The sequence below is a fragment of the Caretta caretta genome, chromosome 10, assembly GCF_965140235.1.
Source record: "Caretta caretta isolate rCarCar2 chromosome 10, rCarCar1.hap1, whole genome shotgun sequence".
In the NCBI taxonomy this organism is placed as follows: Eukaryota; Metazoa; Chordata; order Testudines; family Cheloniidae; genus Caretta; species Caretta caretta.
In genome coordinates, this window is record NC_134215.1 from 7016118 (window position 1) to 7029407 (window position 13290).

General features: G+C 53.0%; 2 protein-coding genes across 3 annotated transcripts in view; one reads left to right on the forward strand and one right to left on the reverse strand.

Moving 5' to 3' along the window:
* The window catches only part of SLC5A10 (solute carrier family 5 member 10), an 81205-nt gene that overhangs the window by 30514 nt on the left and 37401 nt on the right, over positions 1–13290 (reverse strand). The window lies entirely within an intron of this gene.
* FAM83G (family with sequence similarity 83 member G) overlaps positions 1–13290 on the forward strand; it is a 30211-nt gene that overhangs the window by 7196 nt on the left and 9725 nt on the right. Inside the window, exon 2 of the mRNA XM_048866976.2 lies at positions 8787–8954. Coding sequence (XP_048722933.2) covers positions 8787–8954 — 168 coding nt within the window. The remainder of the gene's footprint in view (positions 1–8786; positions 8955–13290) is intronic.

The following is a 13290-nucleotide window of genomic DNA, read 5'->3' on the forward strand; positions in this document are numbered from 1 at the left end:
TTGGGACATAGTTGGAATGGTAACCAGGAGAAAAAGTGGTTATGGATGTGGAGGCAGGAGTCCTGAGCTCTATTCCTGTCTCTGGGTGGGAGTATTCCCTAGTGATTAAAGCAAAGGAAGGAATGCAGAACCCCTGATTCTATTCCCAGCTCTTCCAGTGACTTGGTGAATGACTTCGCTGTGCCTCAGTGCTCCCTATCTGTACAATGGGGATACTATAGACACGAGACAAAGAGGCACTATTCAGATTAGTTTTAGGGCAGGATTCAGGTTCAAGAACACACCAGGATTAAAGCAGACCTGAGTTTTGACATGGCATTGAAATCTCATGGACTATTCTCATGAAATTCTGACCCCAACCAGCTGAAAACCTCACCGGCTCAAGAGTACTCCCATCTCAAATAGGGGAATTCTCAAGTGATCAGTTGTTTTCACAAGACTTTGGCTCCAGCGGAGCTGAAATCAGAATGTATCAAAAATACTGGCCTGGAACAAAACTGTAGGAAGTGTTTTCTGAATCTGCCCTCAGAGTTTGCATTAGAGATTCTAGGTCTGGTTCATGTCTAGTATAATCAACCTTATCTACCTGCCAAGGAAGTTGTGAGGTTCAATTAATTACTGTTTGCAGAATGTTTCATGAGACACCGATGAAAGGTACCAGAGAAGGGACAGAGACAATTAATATTAGTCATCCCACTTATAGCTTTCCCAACACATTATTTCTCTAATTGTCTGCTTACTCTGGGCTGATAATATATGCTCATTAAACAAACAGGCAGTAGGCCCAAACGTTGGTCTTTGATGATGCAGAAAGTAGGTTAATAGGAATTCCAATTTCCCCTATAAAAAATGATCCCACAGTTCACATGTTTTGATCAAAGCACCCTGAAATGATTCTGACCTCCCTTGTGCTTCCTGGATGGAAACGGGTTTTGTACGTGGCACAGCAACGTCCCTTAGACGGACTGTGAGCTGGAGACCTAGATAAAACACCCCATTGTTTCTCAATACCTGATCCATCCAAAAATGCTGCACGGCTGCATGTTCTAAATACCTCGCCAACGAGTTGGGATTGAGGGAAGACAACGGAGCCAATTGGAATCTGCTATGGAGTGGAGAGTGTCTGGGCTTGGATCTAGGGCTCTCCTCCACTTGGGTATTTTTTTACCTAGCTGAAAGCATTTCAGTGGGGGGAATTGTCTTGACGACACACCGGCGAAGAGAGGGGAAAGTCGCCGTGTGCAAAGGGTCCGATTCCCCACTGCCTTGGATCCAGCATAATGCTTTTATACTGTCAAATGCTCCAAAGTCAGAAAGGCAGCAGTGACCGGTCCCTTTGCAGGGGAGTAACTGATTATCCGAGTTACAAGGGGAAGGATTTCAGATGAAGTCTTTTTTCTCCAGAGCCGGGGAAGCAGCCAGTGCTGTGCCCCACGCCTCCGGAAGGGCTGTAATCAGCATAGAGTGCCGGCCTCCTGCTTCCTCTAGCACACAGGACTTCATTCTTTGCGGATTAAATCCTGCAGCTGAATTTTTGCCCTTCTCATACTGATTTCAGGAGGTTCCTGCGGGTGGACCTGTGAGCAGGGTTTGACCTTGTGCTTTTGAACTCTCACAGGAATGGGGGATGGAAATGATTTGTTATTAGGCCACCTCGCCCACCCCCTGCTGACGCCCAATTGCAATCATGGTCCTCATGTGCAATCTGTCTTGCAGCAGCGTCTAGAGATCCAAACTGAGCGTGAGCCCCGCCTTGCGCTCGGCTATGTTGTGCAAACACACAGCAAGAGACAATCCCTGCCTGAAGAGCTTACAAGCTAAACGGACAAGAGCACACAAGGGGAAACTGAGGCACAGGGAGGGGCCATGACTTGCCCACGATTCAACCACCCATTCTGTCCACGGCAGAAATAGAACTTGTCCAGTCAAGACTGGGTGTCCTTTCTGGATGATGTGCGTCAACCAAACACATGTTACTGGGTGCAATACAGGGGTACCCAAGGCGACATTTCATGATCTCTGAGAGAAAGGAGGTCAGCCCAGATGATCTCCTGGTCCCTCCTGGCCTTGAACTCTATGGAGCCAGGTCTCCCGAGACCTGGTTCGCTGCCCTAGCAGCTGGACCCCAGTTGTTCCCTACAGCCCATTGTCTAGGGCTTTGCTCAGCCTAGTGTTCTAGATCACTTGGGATTCCCATGGGAGGCTATCCCACAAGCCAATCGATTTCACTGGCCGGATGGTTCCCTGCTATTTGTGGCAGGGCAGTGAGCAAACCTGGACAAGGCAAACTCGCCAGAACGTGCTGAGGGGTTTGGGTTTTTTCACTGGGAGGCCCACAGTTGCTTTGCTGCAGCGCTGTCTCTCAACTTTGCTCTGCAGAGAGAGAAATGCTTCCTTTCGGATTCCTGGCAGGGAGCTTTGCCTTCAGAAACAAGCAGCCGATGCAAAGAGGAGATAGGATAGAGCTTCCTTCGGGGCTGGGAATACCATCTACCTTGCAACATCAAGACCCCAGGACACATGCTGCCTGGAGGCACCCATCCCAACTCCACTGCCCGTGGCCAGCAGTCACTAGAAGGGACCTGCATCATGTAGGGTTTGTGGGTTTGTTTCTCGTTGATTTTATTTGTAAAGGCGTTTCCCACCTTACAGATTCTGTAGCTGATTATTCCTTGGCACTCACTTCGTTCTTTTCATTTTCAAAGCCCTTTGCAGCTTTGCAACCCTCAGGGGCTAAGTGTTAGCATCCCCATTTTCCAGGGTCTCAGGTTCCACGTGGAGGGAGTGAAACAGAGAGGCTAAGGCCCATATCCTCAGAGGTATTTAGGCATCTCACTCCCAGGGGTTAGGTGCCTAAAGAGACTTGTCCAAAGGCACAAGGGGAAATTGGTGTCAGAGCTGGGCTCAAGACACAGGAGGTTCTGGCTCCAGATCGTGCTGGAGTAAAGCAGGACTGGGAATTTTCCAGGGCCCGACTCTGGCCTCATTTACAGCATGCATTTTGATTAACTGGAATGGAGCCACTCCTGATTCACACCGCTATCAGTGAAAGGAAAACCAGGGCCTCTCCGTTCTAATTGTGGCTATGACATTGAGGCACCTTCCAGCCTTCAGCGAGCCATTCACAGCCTGATATTCATAAATCCACGTACCCCACTGAAGTCAACGGGAGGTAGGAGGACTTCATATCCTTGCAAATCAGGCAGTCAACCCTTCTGCCTCGGTTTCCCCACCTGTAAAATGGGAGTGATCATACTGCCATGCCCAGCACATGGGACGTGGGCGGATTCATCCACTGTTGCTCGTAAAGGGCTTTGAACCTTGCTAAGGGCCAGGTAAATGAGAAGGGAGAACACATTTGTAAATGATTCTTTTTGATGCCTGCAATAAAAGACCCAGCATAACATTTCTCTTCTCGCAGCAACTCCTGGTAGCCAATGGGGCAATGAGGGATGGGCGTGCACCCTAACGTCTCCTCGAAGTGAGTGAACCACCCAGATTCCTTTCCTCCTGGGAGCTCTGTTCCAACTCTCCTTGCTCCTGAAGGCAAAGTTCCCCAGCAGGAATGTGAAAGCAGGTGTCTAAAGAGCCGTGTGATGTCCCTGCTCTGGAGGCAAAGTACAGCCAGGGAGCTGCAGCCGAGCTCCGAGCCTTTGAGTAAGCAGCAAGCAAACAAACAAATCAGCAGGCCCGAGTCACTGTTTCGGGTGCCAGGTTGGCTCTGTCTGCCTTTGCAATGTCCTCTCGGTCATGCCCTTTTATCACCATACCGCAGCCACGGGAAGCTCCCCCAGCAAAGCCACAGTGCCCCCCACCACCCCGAGCTGCTGCAGTGCGAACAGCCGTGAGCACACACGCCCAGGGCCTGGAGATTCGGGGTTCTGTGGAACAATGGGCGGGAGGCAGATTTCCAGGGTGGCTTTTTCAAACCTGCTCGGGATAGGCCTCTTTCTGCTCCCACTGCGGGCAGCGGCAAAGCTCCCACGGGACAAAGTGGGAGCAGCAGATATAGGCCAATGCTAAGCTCCTTTGAAAAGCTCTCCCTCCAATGTCTCCTTGAGTTACGCTTAAAACGCTCCTACACCCAACAACCCTCCAGTGAATCCAGATGACTTGGCAGGGGCAGGAGGTGCAAGCCGACATAGGACCAGAGGATAGGAAAGGACCAGTCCCTTGCCATCACAGGCAACCCCAGCATCGCATCCCATTCATAAAACAGAACAAACTCCACCTGGGAGTGCAGTCTAAATAACATAACCAGGATGTGGAAATCAGGTCATGCTGTACACTCCAGTCACTTAAGCTCTCCGTGTCTCAGTTTCCTAATCTATACATTGACGATAATCAATCTTCCCCGCCTGCCAGAGGTGCTGTGATGCTAAATTAATTATGCTGCTTTGAAGGCCTTGGATGAAAGGTGCAATATACGTGTCAAGCATAATTCTGATTCTACTGCACCTGTATGAGGAAAACATTCCAGGGATTCTCCTAGTATCAACATGTGTGTCTGGGTTTGGTGCACAGACAACGTACTCCCATCACAGCTAACTTTCACTGTCCAGCTCAAATGATAATCTCCCATCAGAGCCTCACACTTCATCGGAGTGGGGGAACCACGGTACACGCGGCAACTCCATTCTCCTCCTACAAGCAGTTACTAACCCAGAGCCTCCTAGGAATAACTGAGGAGACAGAGAAGTAAAGCGTTGCAAGTGATGAACCAGACCAGGAGCCAGCCGATTCACACCTCAGCACCTCTGTGCTGTCTCCTGACCCACAGCAACTGCAGGAGAATTCCCAAGCGTGCTGGGCAAGGCAGTGAATGGAGTCCCGGTTTTAGCTTGCACCTCAGCACAATGGAGGTGGAGCATCAGCTGTTTGACATGTGATTGACATATGTGCCACCTACAAGAGCTCTGGGAAAGAATGGCCTCTCTCCATGCAGCGTGCAAAGCCTCATGGGAAACTCAGGCTCCAAAATCTCCGAGCCTCAAAATAAATGATGGGGTATTCAGCAGACAAGGGACAACGCATCAGCTAGTATATTTAGAGGGTGAGAGGAAACTTTCCCCAGAGCGCCTACTGCAGGGTTCTGCACACCTCCTGGGGCTGGCCCTCTCAGAGACTGGGTACTGGACTATTGGACACGGGTCTGATCCTGGGTTCCTATCCCCGCTTGGCATTTCCGCATTGCCGGGCTGTTGAACAGACCCCTGCTGGCTTTAAGCTGTGCTTTCCCCTCGCCCTGCGTGTCACTTGACTAACCCCATGCAGCTCCGACTGCTGTTCTGCTGAGCTCAACCCTCAGATCAGGCCCTGCTGGAGGGGGCGAATTCCCAGACAGACACAGGGTAAGATTCTGTGCCACGCCAACTCGCAGCTCTGGCAGAAGGAGGGCAAATGTGACAGTAAGCCCCCGTTGTGTGCCCTGCCAAGCCTCCTGGGGATGAAGCAAATGCCCAAGCGCGGCTGAGGCTGGGGGCTGATCCGAGGGATGGCAATCCTGCAGGACTTGGCGCTACAAACACCCACCCCTCCAACACACACCTCTCTTGCACCAGGGCTGATGAGGGATGATGGGCACGGGGATGCCCTGTGCGACGCCTACACCGAGGGAATTCTCCCCAGCCCAGCTGCAGGCTTTGCCAGCCCGCAGGGGCCACGGCAGGTATGCGGCTCTCCTCTGGACAGCTCAAGCGAAGCTCCACCGAGTGCTGCTTTGGGGTTTAAAACGACCCTGCGAAAGGAGGCGTTTAAAGAGCCGGGTGACGTTGCTGCTGCGGAGGGCAAAGCTCAGTCATGGAGCTGTCTAATGGCAGGACTGGAGCCCCAAAGATGACGGTCCATGGCTATGCACACAGTAACGCCGCACACGCAATACAGGCTAACAGCATCGCCCCCCTGCCGCTCATCCCTGCCACAGCAACCTGCCATGGCTCCTTACTGGCCCCCCCAAAATAACAGCTCGTGCCATGGCTGGATTATGGCACACGTCCCCGTGGTGGGGAACCGCACCCGGAGGTGGCTTTGGCTCCCATCCTCCCGGTTTCTGTTTGAACCAGCAGGGAGTCAGCTCCCCCCCACTGGATCTTTTGAAGTAGGATGTAGCCCACGAAAGCTTATGCTCAAATAAAGTTGTTAGTCTCTAAGGTGCCACAAGTCCTCCTGTTCTTTTTGCGGATACAGACTAACACGGCTGCTACTCTGTCAGCTGTGTTTGTTTGCACATAGGGAACGGCATCCTAACCAGCACAGTGGGTCATATAAACAAAACAGGACAGGCAGCAAGACGCGACACAGCCAGCCATGACATGCTGTAGTTAGGCAGCCCGGTGGAAGGGACACACACGTATTTCCATCCAACAAAGGAACGGTTGGTTCTACCCAGTGTATATTTCCCAGTGAGCCAAACTGCACAAATTCTCCTCAGTCACGGCATCTGATTAAACAGAGCAGCTAGGCGTGATCCCTTGTAAGTACGACAAACTGCCAGCGACTTTCAAGCAACACTGCCGGCCTGCAGCTGAGCCAGTTTTTAAGAAGGAAGGAAATGTCACTGCAGGTCTTACCTCTGGCCCGAAGTTCATGGCTCCCAACTTTTCTCTGTGTCGGCACACATTGATACCTTTAATTATTTTGAGGCACGTCACCATATTGTCTCCAAATCAACTCACCCTCTTATTGCCGCGGTTTAAGCTGTGTACCGCCCTTGCAATTCATAGTCTAGACAATAAAATTAACGATGTTAGAGTCCGGCTCTAACACAAATCAAACTACAAGGGAAGGGTTTTTGGTTCTCATATGTAGTTTTTCAAAAAATTCCACAGCACACCTGTGGGGAAATGCTGCCCTAAATCATCCGGGCAATGTTTGTGGCTTTACGGTCAGGTTTCCCTGCTCCCCTCCTCCCCGCTGCAGAGCGAAAGACACACCTAAACCAAAAGGGGAAGCCGTGAAACTGGCCGTCTACAAAGAGGCACACTGTAGCTGAGGCCTGGCCTGACATGAGTAATTAACACACGGAGGCCTCGTTTCTTGGAGGATAGCATTTGGGAGCAATACTCTGAGCTCTGACATCCTTCGGATATGGGAATCTTGGGTGTTTCTGGGAGCAGCAAGAGGTAAGGCATTTGCAGGCTAGGGTTGCCAACTTTCTGATTGCAGAAAACCGAACCCCCTTGCCCTGCCCTGCCCCCTACCCCGCCCCGAGGCCCTGCCCTGGCTCACTCCATCCCCCCTCCCTCTGTCGCTCACTCTCCTCCACCCTCGCTCACTCGCTCATTTTCACTGGGCTGGGGCAGGGGGTTGGCATGCAGGAGGGGGTGAGGGCTCTGGCTGGGGTCCAGGCTCTGGGGTGGGGCCAGGGATGAGGGGTTTGGGGTATAGGAGGGGGCTCAGAGTGTGGGAGGGAGCTCAGGGCTGGGGCTGGGGTACGGGCTCCAGGAGGGAGTTTGGTTGCGGGAGGGGGCTCAGGGCTGGGGCAGGGGGTTGGGGCGTGGGAGGGGGTTCGGGGTGCAGGCTCCGGGTGGCGCTTACCTCAGGTAGACTGGAGAGTGGAGTTGTAGCGTGGGGATTTTCAAGGGGTGCTTCCTCCACGGGGCTCTTCTGACCAGCGGTGGGGAAACGGGGGGGTGCATTCAGCTCAAGCAGTAGACGCTTGTGTTTTTGGAGCTAAAGGACCCAGGTTCTAGGCCCAGCTTCTCGGAGAGGGGGATAATATATCTTGGTGTCTCCATTCTGCAAAGCGTGTGTGAAGGCTGCCATCTTGGCCAACATACCAGGGCCTTCCGGTGCTCAAAGCATGAGCTGCTACAGTTTGAGCTAAAGAGTCAAGGCTCAATAGCTGGCAGCTGTAACTGACCCATATCCTCTGTGTATTGGTGGGGGGGACCCAGCAAGAGCCCCAGGGCTCCATTCACAGCGGGGGGCTGAATTTTCAAGGCACAGTATGAGTTTGCAGAGCTGAGTAAGGTCCAGCTCTCATAAAGACATGGCCTCAGGGGTAATTTCCATTGACTTCTAGGACACTGCTTCCATGGGTAAAGGTACCACCAACCAGTGCATAAGCACCTGCAAGATCAGGGCCCTGAGCTGGGTGTGTGTGTGTGTGGTTCTGATGTGAGTTCGTGCTACTGGTCCTAGTCTTGGGACCTGCTCACCAGGTGAGCCCCATTTGTTTGCATCCTGGTCAGATCACAAGATCTTGGCAGTTCAATTCACATCACCCTGATGTCCGTCTTGCTATGCTTCCAACTTCAGCTCCAACGTGCGCTGAGCACGTGCTACATCCCAATCCGCTAGAGTTGGCGACTGACGTTGGATCTTCTTTGAACAGGGGGGTTGCTGGCTTCCTGTTGGTACCACGCAGAATTCTACATAGCGGGTGTCAATCCAGAGGCAGATAAAATCATGTGAGAACTGCCTTGGTGGGGAAAGTAGCGTGGTAAATCAGAGGGAAATCTCACTCCCTTAGAGGGCTAGATACACTTGGATGGCATCAGTATAACCACACTGAGGACTAGTAAACATTTCACAGGGCTGGTCTTGCCCCAGGGATCAGGGAAGGCAGGGACTGTCTTTTTGTTCTGTGTTTGTACAGCGCCTAGCACAATGGGGACCTGGGACACAACTGGAGGGGGGCGTGGATCCTGTAATAAGTAATAATAATTTCAGTCCCTGACTTGAGGCGGAACAGCAGGGGTCAGTCAGTGAAGCTACTCACGGCACTCTAGCCTGTGTATATCATTTGAACTCACTCTCTCCTGCCCTTTCCCCTCCCTCCACAGGTCGTGGCTGTGGTCATGGACATGTTCACGGACGTCGACATCTTCAAGGACCTCCTGGACGCAGGCTTCAAGCGGAAAGTCGGCGTCTACATCATTGTGGATGAGACCAACGTGAAATACTTCCTTCAGATGTGCGAGCGAGCACAGATGCACGCCGGGCACCTGAAGGTAAGAGGGGCACAGAGGGCATGGCGCCATGCTGTGGGTGGCTATAGGCAAGCAGGATTAGTCAACCAGAAGCTAGGATAGAAAAATCGGACTTGATTCTGCCCTGGTGTCCTAGGTGACCTCCGTGCACAGCGAATGCATGAAAAGGGATGTCAGACACGAGCCCGGCTGGGTGACGATGCACAGTGCCGGGTGTGGGAGAACCAGGCCCACTGCACTGGCATCCTCAAGGCAATGGCACTGAATTGCAGCTGCACACAGCGTTAAGACTGGCGAGTGCCCTGGCCAGCACATTTCTCTCACGCCCACAGGATGACAACCTGAAATGGAGGGCTGCCTCTCACTCGCGACGCCACAGCTGGGCCCACAGCTGGCTAACCAAAGGGAGCTCGGCGGCAGGGGAGACCATTCCAGCTGGTATTTTCACCCAGTTTACAAGCAACGGGGCTCGCGCTGCCTGTAATTATCGTTTCAAAGGCCGAAGAGCCGATGGTGCCATGAGTCGTTGCAACGTCTCCTGGTTCGTTCTCAGAGCTCTGCCTTGGCTCAGGAGGGGGCAGAAAGAGGCCAGCTGGGCATGTGATCCCCACAAGCACGCCTGAGGCCCAGCTTTCCTTCTAGGCACAAATGGGGTGCAGATCTCCAGCAAGGCCCCTGCTAGCCCCTCTGGGCACCTCCGGGGGAAGGGAGTGTTTGTATAAAATGAAGGGGAGTGCTGGCTAAGCCAGGCAGTGGGGCCTAGTGGCTAGGGTGCTGCACTTAGAATCAGGCATCCTTGGCACTAGTCCCAGCTCTTCCCCTGGGCAAGTCACCTCCCTGCAATGTGCCTCAGTTTCCCCAGCTGTAAAATGGGGATAACGATGCTGCCTTCCTTCGCAGAGTGCTGAGAGATCACCTGCTCAGAACTAGTGAGTTATTTTACCAGTGTCCCCAGCCCCCGCTCTCATTTCGGTTTGAGAGCACCCACAAAGCAGGCGGCAGCGGTCGAGTTAAATCAGTGCCGGTTTCTCCCGCAGACAAGGCCGAAGCTGATGTCCAGGCCTAGGCCGTCCAGCGAAGCGTGGCTGGCAGCCAGCTCAGAGCCAGGCTTGGAGTGAAATACAAAGAGGTTGAAGTGGAGGGAAGGAGCGGGACAGATTGGCTGATGCCTGGGCCAGCATGCTGCCACATAGGGCTTCAATCCATGCCTTCTCCCTGGCCCGCAGGCCCTTGAGTGGACCTGTCTGGGAAATGGCCGATGTTGCTGCTTGGCTGGGCACAAATACAAATTAATAATGGTGCCCAGTGAGGCCCAAACCACAGCAGCCCACCCACCCAGCTCTGTCTGCCGCTGGGAAAGGGGATGTTTGGAAGGCCAGGATCCATTGGCCGGCTGTCTCTTCAGGGCACAGGCGTCTCTGAGGCGTGGGGGAGGCTATCCGTATCGGTAGCACGTGTAAGACCCGGAGGCTGCTGGAGGAGGTGGGAAAGGCCTGGGGCATGATGGAGAAGTTAGCAAGGAGCATTGGCCCTGAAGGAGTAATCCAGCCCCATGTCCCCACTGCGCGCAGGCCGAAGAGCTGATCTGGGCGCAGGTGAAACACACAGCGGGGAAGGGAAGGGCTAGGAATCCTCCCCCAAGGTCCCGGAGCTGCCTCTGCAGCCCCCCAGCCCAGCCATTCAGCAGGGGGAAGATCTGTGGAGTCTCCGGCCCCGCATGCCTGGTCCTGCCCAGCTAGGCTCTCTGGCCGCCAGGTCGGTAGCTCTGTGGCAAGCCTATGGGATGATTGGGTCTATCGCCTTCAGGCAACCCTGCAGCCAGGGGAAGAGAAGAGACTGTTGAAAACAACAAACAAGGCTTTCCCATTCCAGGGCCTCCACAGGCTGCAACAGCAAGGAGGCGGGATGGGGGGGGATACACACACACACCCCCAGCGTCTCCTGCGAGCTGTCAACAATGTGTTGGTCATTCCCATTAATGGCAGGCAGGGCCGGATGGCAGCAGAACAGCTGCTGGCTCCAGCCACGGTGATGTCAAACACACGGCACCCATGGAGAGAGAGTAACAACGGAAGGAATCTGCCAGCACAGGGTGTGTTCACACTCAGGCAGGGAGCAACTTGGCTTCGATGTCCCTGTCCTCCTGTCCCCTTATCTTAACAGGAGAGACACGTATTGTAACCAGGCCCTGGCAACAGGATCTCATGGCTGCCTCTGTGCTAAATACATCGGCCACACCAGGCTCAACAGGGCTAGAACGCAGACCCTCCCAACACAAGCCCCTGCCACTTGAGCTAACAGAGAATTATCATGCTGGTGGGGTTTTTATATTGACCAATAACATGTAGGATCAAGAATCACAACTAGGCAGAGCAAAATATTACAGAGATTAAACTATAGTGCGCCACACGCAGAAAACAGGGAAGATCAAAGTGTTCCTGTGTCCAAGGCCCGTGCATTGTGGGGGGCGGGGATCAGGTTCTCCTGGCTGGACAGCATCACGAATGTCTGCGATACAGAAATAAGAAACTGGGTACAGGGCATCACCATGGGTTTGGTGCTCTCAAGCTAGTCCTTCAGCTGGCATTTCACCTGCTCCCACAATATCAAGCACTATTTGGCAGCCTCTGTTCTGGAAAACATCCAAGAATGTTCCAGGTCAGGGATCTGCGTATTTTGGCAAGCTGTGTGAGAAAGTTCTCTCCAGTGCTAGGGCCAGAGATCTGGACCGTGCTAGCCAGTGTTACCAAGTCTCACTGGATGCATAAGCCCATCAGCCAGGGCAGGCATTGTGTGAATGCAAAGGGCGGATGGGAGGGTTTCCCAGCAGTGACTGAAGCCAGCAGGGCACGCCTTTGATCCTACCTACCTGCAGAGCAATGATCAAAAGCCCTCGTGCACCAGATGGGCGTGTGGCTGTTATCACGAATTCCTGATGGCTGGGAATCTCCTGGTTTCACTTTCAGGCCTGACTCCCGATTTTCCTGGTTGTACTTTAACCACTGGGCCATAAACCACTCTTGGCACAGCAGATATCTACCTTGAGGAATGCAGCCACATGGCTCCAGCCATCAAGCGGCTCTCTGACTGAAGGGTTTCCTGCCCTAAAAAGGGAATTTGCTCACCGTCAGGGTATTAACCCAGCCCTGGCATCCAAGAGCACTCGTGAGCCTCTCACCTCTCCAGCTAGCAGTAGAATGGCTGTCCTAGGGACTGCGGCACAGAGAGAAAGGAAAGCTCATACATGTGTAGGCAACACAGCCCCGGCATCCGACAGGTGCCTGGTGTTCTCTTACCCATCATATTACCCGGCCAGGGTTGCATGGGGAAGTGATTTCCATACGTCTGGGCTGTGTGGCGTTTAAATGTCAGCCACCCAGCCCTGAGATTAAGATTAATGTTCAGCTCAGGAAAGATCCAGGCTAGTCGCAAGGGGGGATGCCAGCGAGAACCCTGGTGCGTTGGCAGAGCTGTGGACGGGGCCAGGACTGGAACAGCAGATCCCTGGAGACAGAGTCCAGGTTGGATTCTCCCACCTAGCTCTCACTGGGGATGTCTAGACTGCTGCTGGCACTGAGCTTCCCGGCACCGGTGGACAGAGTCACACTAGCCCAAATCTATCTACCTGGGTTGGGAGGCTGGCAGTGTAGAAATACCCACGGAAGTCAATTGCCAGAATGGTGCAAAGCAGCCAGGACACCTCAGAGAACCTGAGACCCTATTTGGCAAGTGCTTTGAGCCGGATCATGCAGGATAAAAGCTGCTAAAGAAATGTAAGTCGTTATTTCAGTGTCTACAAAGCAGGCTCAATGCACTTGGTGAATACCGCACAGGCTTGGGAAAGCCAGACAGTTTCTTAAGCAACTGCTGAGTGTTTGCAGTGATTCAGGGGTTGGGGGAAGCGGCTGTTGTGTTTTCTGAACAGTCATCTATCTTTGTGTGCGCTCACTTTTGTTTTCTTCCCACTGGAGATTAACACATTTTACTTAAAGCAGTTGCTGCTATGAGAGTGAGGAGGAGGGAGAATGAAACATACCTTGAGACCTGGGTGTTTTGCTCTGCTGGGTGTGACCCGAGAGCCTCTAATGGTCCTTTGTGAACTTATGAAAAGGGTTGGCCTAGACGGAGGAGCTGGATTAATGCGCTGTTAAAGGATAGTAAGTTAACAGGGATGCACTGAATCTGGTGACAGAATGAGGTCAGCCTCTAGCTTGTTTTCCTGGATGTGGAAATGTAAACAACAACACTGAGCTTCTAATGTGCTTCCCATACAGGGATCTGAAGGCACACGGGGGTATTCTCCACGTCCCTACGGGTCAGTCCACACTAGCGTTCTTACCTTGAGTTAACTGGCGGC